General features: G+C 39.9%; 3 protein-coding genes across 5 annotated transcripts; 2 read left to right on the forward strand and 1 right to left on the reverse strand.

Moving 5' to 3' along the window:
• Positions 1-919: 919 nt before the first annotated feature.
• Positions 920-1,730, reverse strand: LOC117711685 (olfactory receptor 3A1-like). The gene is made up of 2 exons (XM_034507499.2): positions 1,033-1,730; positions 920-1,001 (listed from the first exon to the last, which is right to left on the reverse strand). The coding sequence occupies exons 1-2, from the start codon at positions 1,689-1,691 to the stop codon at positions 920-922; spliced, it is 741 nt and encodes a 246-aa protein (XP_034363390.1). The 5' UTR covers positions 1,692-1,730.
• Positions 1,731-11,741: 10,011 nt separating this feature from the next.
• On the forward strand, positions 11,742-17,046 carry LOC117711652 (putative olfactory receptor 3A4). Of its 2 annotated transcripts, none has more exons than XM_076936341.1 (2): positions 11,742-11,871; positions 13,571-17,046. In XM_076936341.1, the coding sequence occupies exon 2, from the start codon at positions 13,630-13,632 to the stop codon at positions 14,563-14,565; it is 936 nt and encodes a 311-aa protein (XP_076792456.1). In that variant the 5' UTR covers positions 11,742-11,871; positions 13,571-13,629; the 3' UTR covers positions 14,566-17,046. The 2 variants fall into 2 exon arrangements, with proteins under 2 accessions (XP_076792456.1, XP_076792457.1); XM_076936342.1 differs by lacking the exon at positions 11,742-11,871 and adding an exon at positions 11,878-12,008.
• Positions 17,047-20,809: 3,763 nt separating this feature from the next.
• Positions 20,810-24,106, forward strand: LOC117710270 (olfactory receptor 3A10). Of its 2 annotated transcripts, XM_076935233.1 has the most exons (3): positions 20,874-20,923; positions 22,635-22,701; positions 22,821-24,106. In XM_076935233.1, the coding sequence occupies exon 3, from the start codon at positions 22,837-22,839 to the stop codon at positions 23,782-23,784; it is 948 nt and encodes a 315-aa protein (XP_076791348.1). In that variant the 5' UTR covers positions 20,874-20,923; positions 22,635-22,701; positions 22,821-22,836; the 3' UTR covers positions 23,785-24,106. The 2 variants fall into 2 exon arrangements, with proteins under 2 accessions (XP_034360912.1, XP_076791348.1); XM_034505021.2 differs by lacking the exon at positions 22,635-22,701 and having other exon boundaries at positions 20,810-20,923.
• Positions 24,107-24,200: the final 94 nt, after the last annotated feature.

Raw genomic sequence — 24,200 nt, forward strand, 5'->3', positions numbered from 1 at the left:
TGAAGAATAAATGATAAGCTTTAAAAAACACGTGAGGAGATGATAAGTTCTAAAATACCTAAGTGATGAGTAGACTGATGGCTGGTAAACAGAAAATGTGATTGAGGGTGTTCTTGGTTAGAGACACATCCTTTCACTGACAGTAAGAGGATCACACTGTGTTTTGAACAGCTTGGAGGTTTAGAGATGAAGCATGAAAATTTAGAGAGGAAATAATATTGAGTGGTAGAGCTGAATTAAAATGTTTAACTGTTTAGATTATATATTGTTATCTTTCAAAAATTTAAACATGCAGCAAATGACAATCAAAGGAAGCTTTTTCTGTCATAACATTTCTCTCATGTGAGTGGAGTTTTGACATGTACATTCAGGTCTGTGAGCTTCACACAGATACAAGTCCTCTAGAATTACTAGGGAATATGAATTTATAGAACAAATTTCCTCCCATTTCCTCTGAATCCTATAGAGTTTTATGAAAGAAATGAGTTACTTCTTCTCTAGGGTTAGGTTGCATAGACAGACGAACTATATCAGAACTTGAAGAATAAATAAGACTCCTGGTGGAAATGCTTTCTGAGACACTCTGGAACTCCAGCTAAAGGGAACATACAGTGACTAAAGGCAGAACTCATCAAAGGCAGACCCAGGAGAACTTATGTACACACCATCACCTAAACCAAGGTATGACATCTTTGGGCAACAATAAATATCATTCTTTAAATAAAGTTCCAAGTTCTAAACAATTATGAACAATTTGTTGTAGTGTTGAAACATAGGAAACCTTAATCTACAGCCTTAGATTAGTTTAGAAGAAGCCTTGAGGTCTCAAGATGACAGCTGTCTCCCTGTGAGCACCCTCCAGAGGGTGGCCTGCACATCAGGGTTCCTGAGACTGAAGATGAGTGGGTTCAGCATAGGTTTAATGACAGTGTTGAAAATCCCAAATAGCTTTATCCTTATCTGAAAGTTTGATGGAACTGAGTCTCATGTAGGCAAAAACAAAAACAAAAACAAAAACAAAAACAAAAAAAACCTGTGCCATAAAATATGGCAGCTACAGTAAGGTAAGAGCTGCATGTGGAGAAGGTTTTCTTCCTGCTTTCAGCAGAGCAGATTTTCAGAACTGTAGCTCTCATGTGTATGTAAAAGGTAAAAATGAGTGCCATGGGGGTTCCTGCCATTATGAAACTCAGTGCAAAGAGCAGCAGCTCATTGAGCTGGGTACTGGAGCAGGACAGTTCGAAGAGCTGGGGAAGGTCACAGTAGAAGTTATCGATCACATTGGGGCCACAGAAGTGAAGTGTGGACATGGCGACAGTGTGGCTCAGTGCATTGCCGAAGGAACAAGCCCAGGACGAGGCCACTAAGATCCTCTGGACTGAATGGTTCATTCGGGTGCTGTAAGTGAGGGGCCGGCAGATGGCCAGAAAGCGGTCATAAGCCATGGCTGTCAACAGGAAGCAGTCAACCCCAGCCAGCAGATGGAAGAAGAAGAGCTGTGTGAGGCAGGCTCTATACGGAACTGTAAGCTTGTGGGCCAAGAGCCTAACCAACATGGAGGGAATAGTAACACTGATGCACCCCACATCCATCACTGAAAGATTCCCCAGGAAGAAGTACATGGGAGTGTGGAGTTTGGGTTCCACCAAGACCGCTGCCAGGATGCTCAGGTTGCCCCCAACCGTTGTCATATAAGCCAAGAGGAAGAGTATGAAGACAACTGGCCACAGCTCTGGTGTCTCCCCAAGCCCAGCAGAATGAATTCAGTAACAGTCATTCCAGTGGCTCTAGGCTTCGGCTGCATGAGTTCATTTAAAGATACATTTAAGGAGATAAATAGTCTATCAGTGGATTTAAGAAATTTAAATCACAGCTGCTGGAAAACATAGAATTATGATTCTCAAAAGAAGAACTCATATCATTCCCTCCCTCCCTTTTCTTCCCTTTAAATGATGTAATTATAAAATAATGGACACAAAGAAATAGTTTTAAAAGTGTTTGCTTTTACTGTTGTATAGATCTTCAAGAAACTTAGGATTCTTTAGTATCATTTTTTTTTGTAATGTGTATCGGATCAATTGTCCAATGCACACACTGTTCACAGACCTAATTCATCCTTCATTCTAAAGAAAACAACTCAAGTGTTTGGCTACTATGGCATAGTAAGATTTTCTAGAAGACAACATCTGATTATCCTTCAAGGATGACAACAGAGTAGGGTGTCACTATTTTATTTAATTTTAAAATAACTTTTGTAGCATTAACAACATTAATCTTGAGAAATAAAAAAAAGTAAAGGTTGTTTTTTTGGAAAGAAATGGTTTGTTTCCAAGAAAAATAGCCACCAGGACAATAGGAGTTAAGATGTCAGGATCCTCCTTTACTCAGACACCGCCAGTGTGCATAAACAGGAATCGCGGTGAGAAACATATTCATCATTGTGTTTTTCCAACAAAGCATAATAATCCTCAATTTATAACGTTATGAGATTAAAGTAGTGTATGTCTCTCTCTCTGTGTGTGTGTGTGTGAGAGAGAGAGAGAGACAGAGAGACAGAGAGACAGACAGAGAGAGAGAGAGAGAGAGAGAGAGAGAGAGAGAGAGAGAGAGAGAGAGGAGTATATAGGTAGATATTCACTAAAAGAAATTTCACAGAGAGAGAGAGAGAGAGAGAGAGAGAGAGAGAGAGAGAGAGAGATGAGTATATAGGTAGATAGTCACTAAAAGAAATTTCACTCTTACCATTGGCTTTAACAAAGGTGGCATTTATCCCTTGTTTGTTTCAGTTTTCCACATTGTCTATAGTTGATACATTTTTAAAATGCTATTTAGTGCCAGCATCTGGAGATAGCCATGTAAACCTACTGAGTCCCACAGCACAATGAAGTAACTGAGCATAGGAGAAACAGTGTTCTCTTTCTCTGTGGCAGCCAATGCCTTGGATGTGGACAGCTTTCTTGGGGCATTCTCTGATAACACTCAAGCTGGGAAACTTGCTCTGAGCTAGCACTTCTCTAAGAACTTGACATGTAGTAGATAATAATTCCTTTGGCATCAGCATGGAATTACTATTTTATTCCTTGCTTCCCATCAATAAAAACATGAGCATGCATCAAGGAAGAGGCACAGGCAGGCTTTACCCTGCAGAGCCCCTGCTCTTAACTACTAACACTGCAGTTAACCGCAAGATCTGAACGGCTCAAGACCTTGCTTTTCTCAAATTCTCCCTGAAGCTCTCTGAACCACTCTATGATTCAAAGTTCACCCACAATCCTATGGCTGTGCTTCTACGGACTCCAATATCTCGTCTTTCACACAAATAGTTCAAGTTCCAATGAGCTCCCTCGTGGGTCACATCCACAGCAGTCTTTCATCTCAATTCCCTGTATCCTCATCATTGCTTCTGTTAGTTTCTTTGCACACAATGCCCCTGTAGTGTCTTCTGTCCACATCTTCATGATTTGGTACAAACGATGGATGTTACTTCCAGAGCACTACCCTGAAGGTTCCAAAGTGACACTTAAGTATTCAATATTCCTTATGCACTACGACTATATGTTACATGGTACTTACCTTATATAAAGCCTTCAACTATTGTCCTAGTCACTCGGGTATATTTTAAGGTCAAATTCCACATCTGATTTTTCTTTGGAACCTATACTCATGGACCCACTGTGAGTGTGCACCACTTCACCTCAAATGAATGGCTGCACTTATTGAAAAAGAAACAAAAGATAACAATAATTTCCAAAAATTTTTTGTGGGTGGGGCAATATGAATTTGGAAAAACTTTAGACTTTAAAGAGATGGTGGTAAGAGTTGTGTGAGAAGCACATGTTTGGGTGCCGTTTTGTTTGATGATGCCAGATAAAACATACAGTTCTAGCAGACAATATGTTCACAAATCCTTTTCTTTTGTGCTTTGACTCTATCTATCTATCTATCTATCTATCTATTATTAATTAATCAATTAATTAATTATATTTTTTTGGGGGTAGACATTGCCCCTAGAATTTGCTAAAAGAGGCAGAGTCACGAGGATCACAAAATTGAGGCCAGCTTTGGTTACACAAATACTTTTAAAAGTAAACTTTACAAATCATTTTCTAGTTAGAACAATTATTCCTTATTTTTAAAAAAACCAGTTATACCATGGCACAAAAAGGTAGCTGCTACCTTGACCTTAAAACTAAACATGTGTAATGTTACCTAACAGTACCATCCAGATGTCTGCAGGTGATGATGTGGTTCATTACTTTAGTGGTAATGACCGTCTCTGACCCTAAAGCATCTCTTAAACTCACTCAGGGAAGACTTGATGTCTGCATCAAGTTTTGCTTTTTGATTTTGAGACAATGACCAACCTATCTGTAAAGCCAAGAAGCTCAGCTCACTGAGAATCAGCTGAAGCCCCATTTGGTGACTTAAGAGCAGAGGAAGGGCCATGAATGCTTACCTGATGATAGCCAGGGGACCAGTATGGTTTAGTGGAGAGAGAAATGAGAGAGCAAGGAATACACAAACTCATTCAGCTTTAGTGATTCAAGAAGGTGTCATATATATATATATGAATGACAAAGAGAGGCTACAATATCTCTGTCTTGATCATTTTACATCATTGTATAAGCCTCTTGGGACCTCAAGGTTAGTCCCAAAGAATGAGAGGAGGTTTGGGAACAGACAAGGTCTTGTCAAAGACACAAGCCCTAATAAACACTACCCTACTGAAGCAGAGGAGCTTCACAACACAGTAGGGATCAAGAATTATCTTTGTTCTTACCCTCATATTGTCTACAGGCACACAGAGGAGATAGGACACGAGCTCAGTTTAACAGACAAGGGCATAAGGACTTTCTGCTGTCCCCAAGTCACTCAGGGAATTATAGGAGGAGCCAGGTCTGAATAGGGTCTTGAAGCTAAGAATATATTTTCTTTACATGCCTGCTATAAACAGCATCTGAGGACTGAGCCAGGCTGACTTCTAAGCTTGTGGTTGAGGAGAGAAGCTGCTGTGGGCCGGGGAATAAAGGAGAAACCCAAGAAAGAAGGCAAGTCAGAAGAGGACTATTGTAACCATAGCAAACCCTAAAGGATAATATGTGTTCCCTCCCACCTAGAACCTTGTTAGGAAGGGCCAGAGAGACTGTCTTGAGATTCATGTAATGATCCTAGGAGAGACCATGAAAGCACTGTGCTTGGCAAAACAGGAAGTTGAGGGAGGCAATGTTGCTTCGTATTGTGGGTTTGGGCATATCCTTTGAGCTGGGAGCCTTAGCAATAGAGTATAAAAGAAGAAACTGGAGCAGCTGTGCAATACAACCTTCATACTCTTTATCCTGCCAGACAACTGATTATCTGCCCAAACCCCAGAGGTGGTGCATGCTCCGTGGGATGCAGAAACTTGTCCTTGACCTCCTTTCTTAATAACTATGCATCTTCTTTGAGCCTCAGTTTTTTCTCAATCTGTGAATGTAAATGAAAAAATGTAAATGTTACTTTTTTAGGTTTCCTGTGAGAATTAAATTCAACAATACCCACAGAGTTCCTTGTAGGGGATTAGTAACACCTTTAATAATTTAATAACAATGGATAACATCTATCACATGTTTGCTACATTCATTTACTAAGAACTTTAGATTGGGTTGATTGAATTCTAATCAGTCCTTCCATGGTTTTTTCATGTGCCTATATTCCTCAAATTTTATGGATTGATAAACTGAATTTCAAAGTGATTCAGTAATTTTCTTATAGTCACATTGGAATCAGAGTCCTAGAGTTTAAATGTGTTTGTACTGGTAATTTTCTTATAGTCACATTGGAATCAGAGTACTAGAGTTTAAATGTGTTTGTACCATTCTAAAGAACATAGTCTCAACCCCTATGCTATGAGCTCCTTCTTCTTCTATGAGACTCATTGACCACACAGTGTACCTTTAGGTCTACATTTTGTGTGTAGCTCTGACTTTTTATGTTCATCTCATTTGATATTTATTTTTGATAATTTAATTCATGAGTACTATTTTACATCATTCCCACGGCAGCTTCTTCCTCCTTAAAGCTACCTCATGCTCTTCCATTCAGTCTCAAATCCTTGATTTCTTCTTTATTACATGTGTACAAAAATACAACCAAATGAGTCCATTTAGTTTTTCCTCTATATGTGTGTGTTTACAGCTGACCACTTGAGATTAGACAAACAATTAGGGGCTCATCCCTGGGGAGGCTGATTTTGTCCCTCTCTTAGCAGCCATTAACTGCCTGTGGCTCTTTGGTTTAGGACCTGGTAAAATTTTCTTTAGCCATGTTGGCTTGTCACCTGGTGTTCTTATTGCATAGGTCTTGTTCATGCAACCACATTGTTAAGATTTCATTGGTGTAAGTCCCTGTCATCTGTAAAAGACACTACCTCACAGCAAACAACCAGGTCCAGTTCTCATGGTCTTTCTGATTCTCTTTCTTCCTTTATGTTCCCCAAACTTTAGATATAGAAGTTGTATTGTAGATGTATCAGTTGGAGATTGGCACCCTAAAGTCTGTTGTTCTATGCATTTTGACCAGTGGATTTTTTTTTTTTTTGTGTGTGTGTGGATTTTTGTGATGGTCTCTGTCTGTTTCAAAGAGAAGTTTCTTTGATGAGGGGTGAAAGATAAACTTATTTGTGGATATAAAGGTAAGAATTTGGAATGCTGTTGGGAATTCTTTTAACCAAAAGAACCTGGTTTAGCAATCAGGCAGTAATAGGGTCTCTTCTAGAGTCCATGACTTCACCAACCTTGTTTATTTGCTTGGGTTCATAGTACTAGGCATAAACTTCCTTAGTGTGTCATAAGTAAAAATTATGTATTTGTTGGTTTCCTCCAAGATATCAGTGCTACTGATACCTTGCACTCTTGTGTATATCTGGACATTCTGATCATTGTTGGTATTCATAGGCTTTACAGCTAGGTAGGACTATTGAATCTCTCCCTTGGCAGCTTGCAGAGCATCTCTGGATACTATTAGTAGTTTTGATATTTATGATGACTATCAATGCCTATGTAGAATGAGTAATGTTCCAGAGAAGAGCACAAGACATCCTTAGGTCAACAATAATAACCTGGGGGTCTGTGCTTAATAGCCTGATTCTTAATACCAAATCGCACTTTCATCTTCTACTTCTGAGATAACTTTCTCACCAATCTATTATATCTACTACCCACTCTCATCTCAAGGAAGTATAAAGCTCTTCTGTGGGAAGCTGACTTCTCCATATTTATGTTAGATTCTTGGTGCCTCTTTTGGTTACTTTTGTATCACCATGACAAAACTTCATGGCCAAGGTAATTTATAAAGAAAAACATTTAATCGAGACTTTACAGTTACAGACCATTAGATTCTGTGACCATCAGGACAAAGAGCATGGCAGCATGCAAGTATGCATAATCTGGAGCAGTAGCTTAGAGTTTATATCTGGTTCACAAGCATGAGGCATGGAAAAAAAGAGCTAACTGGAATGATGTGGGCTTTTGAAACCTCAAAGCATGTCCCTAATGACATACATCCTCCAGCAATGCCACATCTCCTAGTAATACTTCCCCAAAAGTTCCACCTACTAGGGGCTGAGCATTCAAATATATAAACCTATGGGGTTCAGTTTCATTTAAGCTGCCACAGTCCCCAAGTGCTCATCCTTAAGGATGTAGTATATGAATGTGGAGGCTTTTTGTTGTTCACCACTGTTTTTTTCTAAATACAAAACCAAACACACTATAGTGAGAATTGTCAATTGTAGAGGGATTTTAATTCAGCAACATGACTTCTCTGGCAAGGAATCACATCCAAAGAATTTCTAGGTTTGTGATTCTGCTGAAATGATACACCTTTAAGCACTCTGGCTGGAATACAGACACGCTCTTAGTACACACTGTTGTTCCCTAACTATTAAGGTAAAATTAGTTTGTACAAGGAAGCTGCCATGTTTAAAAGTGACATCTAATTGAGGTGCAGACAATGTGAAAATTCAGAGAAAGATTTGAGAGGATGAGTCAGAGACAGGATATGTTCAACTCTCAAAAGAACAGATAGGAAAGTGAGTGCAGTTAAGTTGAATTCAAGCAATGTACTAGAGTTCAGTTGAGTGCAGTTCAGTTGAATGCAGTTAAGTCCAGTTGAGTTCATGCAGTTCTGTTTAGTTCCACTTAGTTCACACAGTCAGTGCAGTTCAGTTTGTGGAATTCAGAGGCAGTTTTTCCAAGCAGAGCAATTCAGTGAGAAGCTGCGAGAAACCAGTTTGAATCGGTCTACTCATGGAGGAGTTTTGAGCCAGAACATCTGAGTTAGACCAGCTAGGCAGAATTCAGAAAGAACTAAAAAAAGTCTTATTCAGTAGTAAGCCTCCTAGATAACAATTACATCTGGTAATTAAAAGTTACTTTTACAGTCAATGATAACAGAAACTGAAACATCAATAAAATTCATGGTGAAACTAAATATGCTTTTTCTAAATAGTTCTTGAATAAAAAGGAAAAAAACTATTTCTACGTTGTTTTAGGAATGTCATAATACAATGACAAGCTGGCTCTGAGCTGGATTTTTAACCTAGGATTATCTTGTACTGGTCATTGAATGTCATTCTACTTTGAATGTGAAATGCCTCCTGAAGGCTTCTGTGCTTGAGAACTTGGTCCCTAGCTTATGGAGCTATTTTGGGAGTCTGTGGAATCTTTAGAGTAGAAAGTATGGAGGTTGTCTTAGTTAGGAGTTTCATTGCTGTGAATAGCCACCATGACCAAGGCAACTCTTATAAAGGACAGCATTTAATTGGGGCTGGCTTACAGTTTTGGAGGCTCAGCCCATTGTCATCACGGCAGGAAGCATGACAGGAAGACATGGTGCTGGAGAAGGAACTGAGAATTCTGTATCTTGATTTGAAGGCAATCAGGAAAGACTGACTTCCAGGCAGCTAGGAGGAGGGTCTCATTGCCCATCCCCACCATAACACACTTCCTAAAAAAATGCCACACCTCCTAATAGTGCCACTCCTTGGGCCAAACATATTCAAACCACCACAGGGGCCTTGGCAGGCTGTAGCTTGATACTAATTTGGCCTAAACTTTCTGTTTCCTTGACTGTCAACCTATGAATTCTGATGGTAGGGTTCTCCTTTTAAAATATAGTTCATATCTTGCCACTAGACACTGGGACACAAATACATAAACACATGGTATCAAGTATCTATACAACTCCAACTGCTCATAATGAGATTCTTTTCTCCTTCTCTTATGACCTGTAGGAGGCATGGAGGCCCTTGTGCTAAAGAAAAGTACAAGGAGAACCAGAATGTTAAACACACATTGTTATTCCTTCAAAAGTAGGGGTGCATAACATTTTCACATGAGAATAAAGAAGTCTACTTTATTAATTTTTTTTACAGTGGAGCTGATGATGGCACCAAAGGGCTGTCTCTGACCTCATTGTGAACTCTGAGCAGAGAGAAAAAAGGTTCCAGTTGGAATGACCTGGAAATGAGAATGGGGGGGAGGGATAAAAAAAGAGGTTAAAGGGGATGGTTTCTTGAGACTCATATGCTTAAGGAGTCCTTGTGAATGTAACATCTTTCCCCTGGTGATGCTGTTAGCAGAGAATTCTGGGGTGCATGGAGGGATCTCATGAAGGGAAGGCAGTAGAAAGGCCTGTGCTGTTAGGAGGGTCCAACACAAAGATGACACTGCACACTATGATTTTTCAGGTCCTGAGGGTCCTGATGATGAGATTAATGGCAGATGGGGTAGGGTCTTAGTCCAGTTCCCCAGTGTCATAAACTCAACTAAACAGAACTTTCCCATCATGGTGAAGGATATGCCTTCCTTGGGCACAGGACTCCTCTTCCCTTTTTATGATTTTTAGGGCAGCTTGGTGTGGGATGAAAAGCATTGGTGTAGCAGACAGACCCCTTGATCTTCTCAATGAAAATAGAGTACCATTTTCATCTACCCAGGGTTGATCTGAAAATTAAATTAAACATACTTTAAGTTCATACTAAGGGATACTATGATTGATAAATAACAAAAACTGGTTGTTATCTTGCTGGTGTATCTTACTTAGCCTTCATAAATGCTCTTTAATGTAGCTTCAGTATTTGCCTAACTACAGGGAAGGAAACAAGCTCAGAGGTGCTTTAGTAGTTTGCTGAGTGTTGATGTTGCAGAGCAGTGCCTCAAATTTCCAAATCAAATTTTGACAGCTTTCCTTCTCTTCTTCCAACTTCTTGGAAAAACAATTGTGGTCATTTCACCTACCCTTTGTGGTTCTGTTTCTACCTTTAAGACTGAGGTTTATCCCTGTGTTTCCTTTAGACAGGGACAAAAATGAAACAGAGGCTGAAGGGAAGACCATCCAGAGACCACTCCACCATGTTATCCATTCCATCTGCAGACACCAGACCCCGACACTATTGCTGATGCCAAGATGTGCTTATAGTCAGGAGCCTGGTACGATTGTCCTTTGAGAGGCTCTGCCAGTACCTAAGACAGATGCAGATACTCACAGCTAACTATTGGATTGAGACCGGGGACCCCTGTAGAAGAGTTATGGGAAGGGCTGAAGGAGCTCAAGGGGATTGCAACCCCATAGGAAGGAGAACAGTATCAATTAACCCGACCCCTCAGAGCTCCCAGGGACTAAACCACCGACCAAACAGTATACATGGGTTGGTCCATGGCTCCTGCTATATATGTAGCAGAGGATTGCCTCGCCTCATCTGGCATCAGTGAGAGGGGAGTCACTTGGTCCTGTGGAGGCTTGATGCCCCAGAGAAAGGGGGTGTTAGAGGGGTGAGACAAGACTGGGTGGGTGTGGTAGCACCCTCTTAGAGGCAAAATGGGAATGTAGAAGGGGAGTTTGTGGAGGGGAGACCAGGAAGGGGGATAACATTTGAAATGTAAACAATTAAAATGATTAAAATAAGAATAGCTTTATTCATGAACAAGGTACAGTTAAAAATTGTGTTTGATGGCTGAAGCAGTCCTCAGAAATTAGCAAAAGTAGAGTGGTCCTGGAGCAGAAGATGCCTTCAAATTTTCTTTGCTTTCATGGTATTGAATGCATGAATTTGGGATGCATTTGTAGTCAGGATTCTGTGGCATCTAAACTGTACCCTAAATCTGAACTCTGTGCCAACACTGTGACTTTCTAAACTGTAAGACTCATGAAAAATGGTACAAATGCACAATGAAGTACCATTTAGTTATAAAAAAGGAAGATCTGTCACTTTTAGAAATGTGCATGAAACTATAAGACATTAAATGAGATAAGCATACTTTCTTCCATATAGAAAAGTTAAAAGTGTTCTTAAGGTTGTATAGTGATTACTACATAGAAATTGGGAAGGATGTGTGTGTGTGTGTGTGTGTGTGTGTGTGTGTGTGTGTGTAGAGTAAGGCAGAATTTTATTAGTGCATACTGGGATATCGTACCAAGTCCCATTAATATGTTCAATTAATGCATGCTGTAAAGACTTTCTGAGAGCCATAAGAGTTGTAGAATGGAAGTAACAAGAGTGATAGTTTATAAACTCATTAGTTAAATAAATGTGTGAACTTGTCTACACCCATGAAGTTCATCTCTGAAACATGGAGAGAGTCTAAAGCATTTTCAAAGCACTGGAGATTCTTGTGCCTTGGGAAGGAAGATAGTCATCCTTCCCTGGCTCCCCCTGGAATGTTTTAATTTCAGACACCACCACAGGGAGAAAATAGGAGAAGAGCAAATCTATTGGGAAGATGATGTCAGTCAAGTTGTTTGTCTCTTTGTTTTTCTGTCTTTGAAAAAACTCCCAACCGTGGAGACTATTTGGCTTCCTCTTTGCCCAAGAAGTGCCTGCCCCTTCACTGGGTGAGTGTCATTTCAAGAGCTCTCACTGCATGCTCACAACTGGGCTTATATATAACTGATTTCACTCTTTGTCTTTGGAATGGCATCTCCCTCCTCCAGGATGGCCCTGGGGAGGCTCAGGTCCTTGGCTGAAAGGGGTAAAGTATGCAGGAGATACTAGATGCTAGGATAATCAGGTTGTTCCCAAAACATTTCCTTCAGTAGCTGATGGAGAATGAATAGGCATTTGACTTTTGGAGATACTGAGTTGGACATAGTGGTATGATTTAGCCCATGCAAAAAGGAAAAAAAAAAAAAAACAGCGCCTCTAATAGTGGCTAGCCTTCTAGGAACTGAGTATCTTGTTCCTCTGCTCTATTTGTCTTTGAGAAACTCCAGCTTCTACCCTTCTCAACGTGAGTCTGGATCCATCTAAGTAATGGTTATCTTCACTTCAATGAGGTAGCTCCCTATGTGACCTTGTGAGGCTCAGGGGGCACCATGTAAGTGACCATATGTGTGAGAACCATCTATGGCTCTATAGTAGGCTTTGGCCTTGTGGAAGCATGCATGTTAGATAAAATGGGAGTGTCGGGGTGTATTCTTGCTCAAGACTCCAGTTGTGAGAGTGTTCAGCTGGTTGTCCATCGAACTGCATAGCTGTTCATCTCTCCCAGGCACTAAACCATGTAATTTTCACCTTACTCAAAGTTTTTCCACATTGTTCTTACTTAGCAAAGCATGAGCACTGTGGTACCCAAATTTCCTGGACACTATGGAGAAGTGTAATATGTAATCTTAAGAGTCAGGAAACCCAAGGCTGCTTGTTATCAGTTCTAGAGCTGAAAATATCTTCAATGATGTACTGTCATGAAGAGTCACTCTGGCATGTGTTCTCATGGAGTGTCACTGTTTTTCATTAGATTTTTACCTTTCTCTTAAAGGTCTGGATAATGTCTCATGGCTCTACAACTCAATTTCTTATAGTCTAGGTCACAATTAACATTTTATTACTGACATACTTTAACTGGTCATTTGCCTGCAAATTCCATATCTGTGACTTCAGGGGTGGATGGAAAATATTTGGAAAAATTGTCTGTTCTTATAAGGTTAGGCATTTCTCCATCAACATCACCTAAACAATATAAGATAACAAAAACTCACACAGCAGGAATAGAGGGTAAGGTATTATATGTCATTTAGAAATGACCTAGAGTGTGTTAGAGAATGTGCATATACTATATATAAATTCTATTCCATTTTATATAAGAGACATGATCACCCTTAGGTTTTGGTGTCTGACAAGCTATGGAACCAATCCTAAGATACTGGAGGGGGGGTCACTGTAAAATGATATATGTAGTATAGGTTGGGGGAAGAGGACCGCACACCCTTTTCTCTGGAAGCTTCTCTTTTATGCTCCAGAATCTTTTGTACCTACGCTGTCCAGGTCACCTTGTTAAGACTGTGGTTTCTTTTCTAGAATTTTGACCTTAGGTAATGAATCTTTCCCTATGTCAAACACCACATTCCTTCCCTTTGCTATGTTAGTGTTTGTGTGTCTCTGAGTCTGATTTATGCCATTGCTTTGTATCAGTAACTGTTGGCTGCATCACACCTTTATCTATTGTGTTTCAGTCTTTAACTTTTACTCCCCTTGTGTTTTCTCTTGCATCCTGGCTGCACCTGGACATTGCAATACTTGATATTCATTACCAAGATGTCATTGTCTTGTATCACCTTTGAACTTCATTCAGCTGTCACTGGTGGAAGAGAGTCATGGATCTGGGAACATTGGGAAATGATTCCTGTGTGACCACGTTTGTTCTGCTGGGTCTCACAGAGACTCCAGCTTTGCGGCCTATCCTTTTTGTCATCTTCCTTCTTGCTTATGTAGCTACTCTTGGTGGCAATTTCAGCATCCTGGCCGCTATCATTATAGAACCCAAACTCCACACTCCCATGTATTTCTTCTTGGGGAACTTGTCTATGTTAGATGTTGGATGCATTAGTGTCACTGTTCCTGCCATGTTGAAACATTTCCTATCCAATGATAGGCACATTCCCTATGGGGCATGCCTCTCACAGCTTTTCTTCTTCCACCTCCTGGCTGGGGCAGACTGCTTCCTTCTGACTGTCATGGCCTACGATCGTTATCTGGCCATTTGCCATCCCCTTACTTACAACACCCATATGAGCTGGAGAATTCAGAAAGTCTCAGTATGCCTGTCATGTGTGTTTTCCTTTAGCAATGCATTGACCCAAACTGTTGCCTTGTCTACTCTTAAATTCTGTGGTCCCAACACAATCAACCACTTCTACTGTGACCTCCCTCAGCTCTTCCAGCTCTCCTGTTCCAGCATCCAACTCAATGAGAAGCTGCTCTTTGTAGCAGCAGCCTTCATGGGTGTTGTCCCCTTGGTCCTCATCACTGTGTCATATGGCCATGTGGCAGCTGCAGTTCTTCGTATCAGATCTTCTGAGGGCAGGAAGAAAGCCTTCTCCACATGCAGCTCTCACCTCACTGTGGTAGGCATCTTCTATGGGACAGGGGTCTTCAGCTACATGCGGCTGGGGTCAGTGGAATCCTCAGACAAGGACAAGGGCATTGGCATCCTCAACACTGTCATCAGTCCCATGCTGAACCCGCTTATCTACAGCCTTCGGAACCCTGATGTGCAGGGTGCCCTACGGAAGGTGCTCACAGGGAGGTAGCTCCCAAATGACATACTTTTCTTCTGGCCTTAACCAATGTCAGAGCTCCTCTCATTGCTTCTAAGTGATATTGTGATTAACACAACTGGAGTGCAGGTATGGCAAATTGGGTTACATTTTTGATTAGGAAGGAGAGTTCCCTAAAATAGTAATAACTATCACTTACATCATCACTGCCTCATACAAGATATTAAGTGACTAGTATCACTACTTCTGTTAATTCTCCTATTTATATGAGGTCGGTGCAGTTTGCAAATTGTAGAACAGAAAACTTAACTTCAGAGAGGTTGAGGAACTTCCTCAAAGCCACGGAGCTAGTGAATGTCAGAGCAAGGATTTGACCCTAGAGGCAAGCTACATGTGTAGCTATTGTTTCTTAGCAGCAATACATTATAGCGAGGATGGGAACCCTAACGTAAAGGGGTAATAGTAAATAGTAAACAATAAAGAGTAAGGAAAGAAATTTCAGTGTGATAAAAAACTATATCCACAATAAAACTTGAATTAAGAGATTTTCATTTCTTTACTGAATCCGATTTGTTCAAAAGAAGCTGGAGTATACTGAGGGTTTTCAAGATGTCAGTTTATTAAATGAACAAATAAAAAGACAACACACTTTTAAAACATAACTCATAAAGAACTGGAATTGTTTAGAAAAATCATAGAAATGAGGCAGAATGTTTCCCCACTGGACCACCTACAGCAAAGGACAAAGGATTGTGGAAGGATGTTCATTGAAGCATCCAGGAAAGCAGGCTGCTTGAGCCTATCTGAATTCATTAATTGGCTTTTAATTGGAAAAGAGGTTTGTCACTTATCTAAATAAAAGTCTATTAATTAGAAAAATCTCATGGACTGAAAAGAAAGTTTGGTACCTATGACTTGTACAGGAAACTGTTCCCTTCATGTCACCTGAAGGAGGAAGATGCTTCAACTTAGTTTTAGACAGCTGTTTCTACAACACAATAAAATGTGTGCCTATTAATAAGTTAGAGGTGCCAGGGAGAAGGCTCAGTGGATAAATCACTTTTTATATAAGTATGAGAACTGAAGTTCAGACCCCCAGCACCCACAGGAATAGCAATAGATGTGGTGGCCATCTGTAATTCAAACTCTTAGAAGGCAAAGGCATGGTATCCTCAGAGCAAGCTTGGGCAGGATTCTAATTTAGTGGGGTACTTGACCTAAGCAAATAAAATAGAAAGTGATTGAGGAGGACAGCAAATATCAGCTTTGAACCTCCTTTGAACCTCCATATGTGGGTGCATACACATGTGTACCCATGCACATGTGAGCATGCATACATACTCATACACACACAAATATATGAAAAATAAATAAATAAGAAAATACAGAAAGAATAAAATAGAAGTCACCCTTAGACTCACTATTTACAGAAATCACATGGACAGTTAATATATAATTATTAAAATGCTTTTGTGCATGATATATATTTGTAAAGAACAGAATTGTTTTATACTTAAGATTCTATAATTTTGCCAATGTAGGTGAACTCAATAATACAAGTGACTCTCTTTCCATTATGTTAAATGTAGATCATTGCCATCATTTTTGTGACTGCATATTATTTCTTTCAGTAGATGAGGTGAAATGTATTTAATTATGCATTACTAGGTGATTACATTGAATTTGATTGTTCTAATATTCTGGGCTGCATGGTATGCTGGGATTTGCTTCCTGTGTGTTCATCTCATCTATGCACTCTCTTTCAATTGCTAAACAAAAACCCATGATAAGGGTCCCAGAGTCAAAGGATATGAACTCTAGAAATACAGAAACCCATGAAGAAACTCTAGAATACTTAAAAACATTTGGCTAGAGACAGAAAGTTTTTGATTACTTCTGTTCTGCAAGATCCCATTTCTTTTGGGTTGTTTGTTGAATATGGGTCTCACTACACATCCCTGGTTGGCCAGGAACTAGCTATGTATCCCAGACTGTTCCAAACTTGCAGTGCTTCCCCTGCTTCTGCCACCAGTGCTGAGATTACAGCAGTGTACTACAACTGACATCCTTTGGATTTTATACATAAAGATTCCGAGGACTCCCCTCACTTGAATGTTAGTGTTTTTTTTTAAATCCTGAATGTGGTAAGAGATTAAAGTGAACTCAGAGCTATGAAACCATCTGCGATTTGAATGCTGTGTTTCCCTCATACTTGAGCCCTGATTGCAATGTTTGGTCTCCACATGGTGCTGCTATTTGGGAACTTTCAAAAGTGGAGCCTAGTTTGAAGGTATAGATCACTGACATTGGGTCTTTGAGGGATTATCACCCTTGACTTGTTCCCATTTCACTCTCTCTACTTCCTGTCCACCAAGACAGAAACTGCTCCTTGCCTTCCCTGCCGTGATGGACTGATGACCTCTGAAACTGTAAGCTAGAATAAATCTATCCTCCCTCCAAAAACAAACAAAAACACCCAACAAAACATTTGGCTATATTGACACTCAGAAAAGATTGAACAAGCTGATATTTCTAATAATTGATAATTTTTTATTTATTTAAATGCAAATATTATAACCCATTGCTTCATTAATTGAAATTATCCACTAGTAAAATTGAATATAATATTTTAAGAATAGTAGTAGAAAATATTTTTATATGAAAAATATATAAGATGCTCATCTTTATTTTTATGAACTTGGCAGTGCTTGAACCTTCTTAATGGGACTATTGAGTCACATGTTAAAGGCAAATGGGCACCTCTCATGCCAATGAGGTCAACTACATTTCAGGTAGCATGTGTTCTTCGGGAGTTCTTGTGAAAAGGAGGCGGTCACACAGGAAATATCCAGGGAATTAAAATCTGAAGTGAAGATCACAGATGAGGATGACTCTCTAGAGAAGATTGGAAAAAAGGCCACAGACAGTGCAAAGGATTTTAAAACTTTATTATTATTCTGTTTGTGTTCACATGAGCACACACAGAAAGTCAGGAGACAGCCTTCTGGAGTTAGTTTTTTCCTTTCAGCTTCATTTGGGTCCCAGTGAACAAACACAAGCTATCAGGCTTGTGTAACAAAGGCTTTTATGCCCACTGCCCACTGAGTCATCTTACTGGCTCTATTCCTTTTATTTTTGCTTGTTTTGAAACAGGGTCTCATCATATAGCCCTGGCTGAAGAGACATATTGTTAAGAAGACTTTTTATAGTTTTATTGAAGATAAGAGGACTCTGTGCCAGAGTGCTACTGGGCAAACACCAGCAGTCGTGGTTCATGGTTAGATGCATAAGAGTGAAATGATTTCCCATATACTAAAAACAAGACCATAAAAACGCAACAGTATTAAGAGGGATGCTTGATGTTCTGTATAGAGATATGCGTGCTGATCAAGAAGAGCAGTCACTGAAGTATTTACTAAGGGGAATAGGGTAAGTGCAACATGTGAGCATTGGCTCCCACCCTGTTACCACTCTGTCATTTCCCTTGCCAACAGGTGATCTTGTTAAAACACTGATTCACTGGGTTGTTTAAAATGTCTACCCACTGTTCCTGCCCTCTAGAAACTCATAAAGAAAATTATAATGAAATGGTTTAAATGCAACAATAGTATTTATCTGTTCATTATAAAACCTAGGGATTAAACACTCACTGAATCTAAGGACAATTTGAGCACTGGAAGCCAGGACTATCTGGCAATAGTAAAAAGTAAAGGCTTAAATCTCTCCTCCCCACTCTCTCTTCTATTATCATTTATCTATGTATATTTATCTATCATATGCCTAATCACATCTGTATATATCATCTACTTATCTGTTCATTTTATTTATTCATTCACCTGACTAATGCTTACTAGAATCTCAAATGTTCAGCACTATTCTATGTAAAGAATACAGAAAGAAAACAGTCATTAGAGGTATATACTTTCCCCTTGGAGGCTAGTATGGAAACTGTAAATACAGTGGAGTAACATATACACAAACACTACTGAATATAGTAGCAACAATTCCAAGCATGCAAGTATTAGTTGTTGTGAAGGGTAGTTTCTTTAATGAGGTCTGAAAGCTACATTTATCTGTGGGTATAAAGATAAATATTTAGAATGCTGTTAGGAGCCACTCTGGATTGGTAAAGTGGCGGGAAATAGGTTCTTCTCTAAGTCTGATGACTTCACTAGCGTTGGGTAGTTGGGTAGGTTTCAAGTACCAGGAAAGGTTTCCTTTCTATTGATAAGACTTTAGATAGCTATTGGTTACTGCCAAAAAATGAATACCATTATTGTATCATTAGGGATATCTTACCACATCCTTGTCATTATTGTGGTTTATAGGTATTGTGGTTGTGTAAAACCATTGGTTCTCTCCTTCCCTTGGAATCTTCTGGTGTTATGAAAGTTCATTTCTTTTTGGTGGGGATTCAAAATGGCATCACAAATTTGTACAATAAACTGTGAGGTGAGTTGTGTGTATGTGGTGTGTGTTGCTCATTCATGTACACATGTGTGCTCATGTGTGTGAGTGCATATGTGGATACCGCAAGCAAATGGTTAATGTCAGGCGACTTCCTTGACTGTTCTCTATTTTATGAGGCAGGGTCTCTCACTGAGCCTGGAACTTCCTGATTTGGCTAGTCCAGCTAGCCAATATACTGTCTCTGCCTCCTGAACACTGACATTCAGTCAGGCTACCATATCATTTTAGCTTTTACCTGGATGCTGGGGATTCAAATTCGGGTTCTCATGCTTGTATAGTAAGTGCTTTATCTATGGAGTCATCTTTTAAGCCTTAACAGATAATTATATTAAATAATACAGTTATGTATGCACTCCAGTAATTACATTTCAAGGCATTTTCCAGAGAGGATTAAAGACATAGGTCAGCATAAAGAATTGCATATACATATTTACTAAAGCTGATTTGTGATGGCTAAAATCTAGAAATAACCCAGATGTTCATCAGTGGTAAAGAACCATATATTACATACAATAGGTAAAAAACTAAATTATTAAATTCATATAATAGAACAGCTTTTCAGTGAAGAAAGGATTTTAGCTCACTAGTATCTTTATCCATATTTGTTTTCTGCTTTTCATATACCATTGTGTGAAAATACTACACAAAATGTTCCAGAAACAACCAATTCATAAGTTTTAAATAACTTTTCTTGCAGCATGTTGTAGTAACTATTTTATTTTATTCTTAGTTATGATGGTTAATCTCAGTTATGAATTTAACTATTTCATAGATGTATATGGGGAATTAATGTTGTATTTATATATGTTTGGACTACACACAATGGCAGATAACTCCCGGGGCTTTTAAAATATTTTCTTCATAAATAATGTGAACAACTGTACAGCCAACTCACAGAAATATCAAAAGGATTACACTTATTAAAATCATTAATTTATAAAAAGACTTGATAGGCTCTGAGAAAAAGATCCAGTGGCTAAAGAGTCTGCCATAAAAGCGTGAGGACTTGAGATCAAATCCTTAAGAACCCACCTAAGTACTACTGGGTCCAGTAGCACTTGTTTGTAATTCTAGTGTTTCCATAACAAGAAGGGAGGCAGAGACAGGAGGATGTTTGAAAGTTCATGGGCCAGCTAGCCTAGTGTACACAGCTGTAAACAAGAGGACTTGACTCAAATAAAGTAAAAGGCAAGGACTGACACTTGAAGTCGTCTTCTGGTCTCCATGTGTATACTGGAAATACCTGTACTTGCACACATGGAAACATGTGCACACTGCATGAATATATTTATGTCGTCATAGAAGGCAAACTCTAGAAACAGAAGCCAGATAAAATATTGCTGGGGGCTGTTGTATGGTAAGGGCATTAATCACTTGTGAGTCGTAAGGAATCATTGAAGCACTTTCCTTATTGGGGCAGTGCTAGATCTATTACTGTACATTCTATCAAACTCATAAACTGTATGATTAAGCTTACATAAAACATAAGCCAACTTTCCAAAATTGTACCTTAAGTATGTGAAAACTAAATGAGATCACTGCTGGGTCTCAGTGATCATCTGAAGTCTAAGCTGAGCTCAAACCATGGATCTACTTGGTAGACTCAGCAGGTCATCAAAGCTTTTAAGATCATATCCTCCTGTCTCCAACATGTTGGCAATGGTGTCACAAATAGAATACTTGTTTAGGTGGTGGAGAGAAACCCTTGTGGACTGAGGTTGCTCTCCTCTGTCTCCTTTGAAATCCTTGGGGAATTATATTATTATAGGGTCTCTGGGTGCTGATTAGCTCCCAAATGGAGAGAACACCAAGACATATTCTCAGCTTTTTATAAGCTTTCTGAATACTGACAACCTTGGGTCAACTTAGTAGTTACTCAACTCTCTGTAAGAACCAGAACCACACCAGGTATTACAGCGAGGTAAGTGCCTTACAGTCCTCCACACCACCCCATCCTATTTTCTTTCCTTCTCAAGTGAGAGGATATCCATGAACTTCAGATAGCCCTTTTTACTATCTATGTGTAAGAAAGCATCAGGTGATGATAGATTCAGGAAGTGGCAGTGATGATGAGCCTTTCCTCTCTGAGTAACTGGGAGGGAAAGGAAAAAACATACATATACATATGTATCTCTGTGTGTATGGCAGGGACCTTGAGAGTCAGCAGGAGTTGGGAGAAAAAGAGTAAAGTGTCTGTTCAGAACAAACTCTGATGTGTGTGATCTTGTAAGTTTTGTGAGCTTCACTTTTCTCAAAGATAGCCAATGGCTTTTGTAGAAAGGGGCATAATGGTGGTGGTGGGATTGGTAAACGGGAGGGAGTGCCATACTGTCCTATAGTGACCCATTACCATAATAAAGACAAGCCCTTTATCTGGAGTTGTGAGCTTTGCGTGACTCAGCCTGTGCTGCTGGCCAAGCACTGGGATGATCAGGGTAACTGCCTGTAATGCCATAAGAGAGAAAACTCAACTGAAGACTAGGCCATGTAAGGAGAATTCCCTTGAAGACATGGACTGTAGCCACAGATTTAGTTCCAAGGGATTTTTTTTCTAATTTGTGGAGGGGACAGTACTTTTGACAGAAAAAAAAGTAGAAGTTCAGTTATATATAGAGAGTGGCCCAGCATAAGCAAGGGTCCACAAGTAGAAACTCTCAAAGAAACCTCTCCAAACTACTTTCTGTAGTCACAACCAAAGGGCCTTGTATTTCTTGTTTCTGTTCATTCACCTTGGACTTATCATGATATGCAGTGAGTGGAAGCCAGTGAAATATCCCCCAGGACTTCAATTCCCCCTTTGTGTTTGAAAAGCTCCTGCTCTTCCTTCACACAGGCACATGCTAATCATGTGCCCCCATAAGACTTAGTATCAACTCAATTTTTTTTAGTTGCTCAGCATATGACCTAGGGGTCATCCTTTCACTTGTATCTCACAAGTCACACCCAATCTGTTAGCTCCACCACAAGCATGCTCCTTAACATTCAACCAATAATTATTAATGAAGATAAGTGGATGGGATCCTGACTTCTTAGAATAGTTGTACAGATGCTAATACTGAAAGTTTTAGAATCCCATTCCTCTTTTTATTGGACACAGAATCATCCAAAAAGCCTCAGTAGAACACATGCCAAAGTAACACAATGTAGATATTTGAGATTGGTGCTAGACAGTCCTTAGTTTGTGCTAGCTCTTGGGAGCCTTAGGACCCAAGGGTGTTTATAAACTCTTTGTAAGCATCAGTATCCTGATTACACAGAGACACAGTAGCTATTTCATAGAATTTAATGAAGTTAAATAAAAGAGCTATATACAGTACATCTAAATGTTAATTTTTAAAAAAGCCAATCACAGCTCCAGTCTTTCACCTCCGTGTATTTCTGTACTTTGGTTCATTTCTTGCTCTTCTCCTTTCTCAAACTCTTTATGCCTTTTTAAGTTCATGAAAACTATTTTATTACCTTTTTATCTTATGCTGCTATTATCCCTATGGTGTAGGGATAAAACCCATTTTAGAACCTCATATATTCAGGAGCCAGTGAGAGTTGTCAGTCAGTTGCTATAGACGAATACAAATGTAACAGGTATTGTAGAACCCCTTTCTCAGTATTCTCTGGTTTTCTCCATGAACCAGGACCAAAAAAGGTTGTTTGGTCAGTAGGAGCCTTCAGAAGACTGCAGGATACCTGCAAACTAGGCAGGTAATGATTTTAATTGGTACATACCATTACCAGCACCATGTAGATGTTGATTGCACGTTCACACGTGCCACTCTCCTTCACTATTTGGGAGATTTAACTCTTCCTCCCTTGCCCTCCAGGTCATAGCAGTGGCCTATGGAGCCAGGTACCTGGGGAAACAGGACAGCCGTCACGGAATTCATCCTTCTTGGCTTAACAGGAAATGTAAGACTGCAACCTATCCTTTTTGTTGTCTTTTTCTTTGCCTATATTATCACAGTTGGGGGTAACTTCAGCATTTTGGCTGCCATCTTTGTGGAACCCAAGCTCCACACTCCTATGTACTACTTCTTGGGGAATTTATCTCTGTTGGACATCGGATGCATCAGTGTCACTGTTCCTCCGATGCTGGTGTGTCTCCTGGTTCACGAGTGCAGAGTTCCCTATGCTGCCTGCATTTCACAGCTCTTTTTTTTCCACCTCCTGGCAGGTGTGGACTGTCATCTCTTGACAGCCATGGCCTATGACCGCTACCTGGCCATCTGCCAACCCCTCACCTATAGCACCCGCATGAGCCGTGAAGTGCAGGGCACACTGGTGGGTATTTGCTGTACTGTCTCCTTCATTAATGCTCTGACTCACACAGTGGCTGTGTCTGTGCTGGACTTCTGTGGCCCTAATGTGGTCAACCACTTCTACTGTGACCTCCCACCCCTTTTCCAGCTCTCCTGCTCCAGCATCTACCTCAATGGGCAGCTGCTTTTTGTGGGAGCCACTTTCATGGGAGTAGTCCCCATGATACTGATCTCAGTGTCCTATGCCCATGTTGCAGCTGCAGTACTGAGGATCCGCTCCGCAGAGGGGAGGAAGAAGGCATTTTCCACATGTGGCTCCCACCTCACTGTGGTCTGTATCTTTTATGGAACTGGCTTCTTCAGTTACATGCGTCTGGGTTCTGTCTCAGCCTCAGATAAGGACAAGGGCATTGGGATTCTCAATACTATCCTCAGCCCTATGTTAAACCCACTCATCTATAGTCTCCGGAACCCAGATGTACAGGGTGCCCTGAAGAGGGTGCTGACAGGAAAGAGGCATACAGGGTGAGAACACAGGACAAGCCTATCAAAATCTCCTGCCATCTTTACATATGGCCTTGGCATTCTCATATTGGAAGCTCAAGTGCACAGTTGGAGGAATTCTTCAGAAGTGGGTCTAAGGATGGGAAGAAGTTAGTACTGGTCAGAGCAGATTACAGTTTGGACTAGGAGACCATTAGATAAAGACCATGTAAGTTATTGATAGAAATGATACTAAATACAGAGGAAAGAAAATTATAGCATGAATCATGAACAGAAGATTAACTTGTTTGTGTATTTTTACTGCTTAAATGAATTTTACTTAAGATGGTAATAAATAAAAACAACTGTCCGGTCTCCTTTATATATAATCTGTGTTTGTACTAATGTATTTTTTAAACAAATCCATGTTAAAAAGAAATAGGTAAAGGATGGTTGATGTCT

The sequence above is a fragment of the Arvicanthis niloticus genome, chromosome 6, assembly GCF_011762505.2.
Source record: "Arvicanthis niloticus isolate mArvNil1 chromosome 6, mArvNil1.pat.X, whole genome shotgun sequence".
Classification (NCBI taxonomy): domain Eukaryota; kingdom Metazoa; phylum Chordata; class Mammalia; order Rodentia; family Muridae; genus Arvicanthis; species Arvicanthis niloticus.

Coding starts and splice junctions, on each gene's coding strand:
- LOC117711685 (XM_034507499.2), bottom strand. CDS start 1,691: ATGACAACGGTTGGGGGCAACCTGAGCATCCTGGCAGCGGTCTTGGTG. Junction 1,002..1,032: donor GCCATATTTTATGGCACAGG/TTTTTTTTGTTT, acceptor TGTTTTTGTTTT/TGTTTTTGCCTACATGAGAC.
- LOC117711652 (XM_076936341.1), top strand. CDS start 13,630: ATGGATCTGGGAACATTGGGAAATGATTCCTGTGTGACCACGTTTGTT.
- LOC117710270 (XM_034505021.2), top strand. CDS start 22,837: ATGGAGCCAGGTACCTGGGGAAACAGGACAGCCGTCACGGAATTCATC.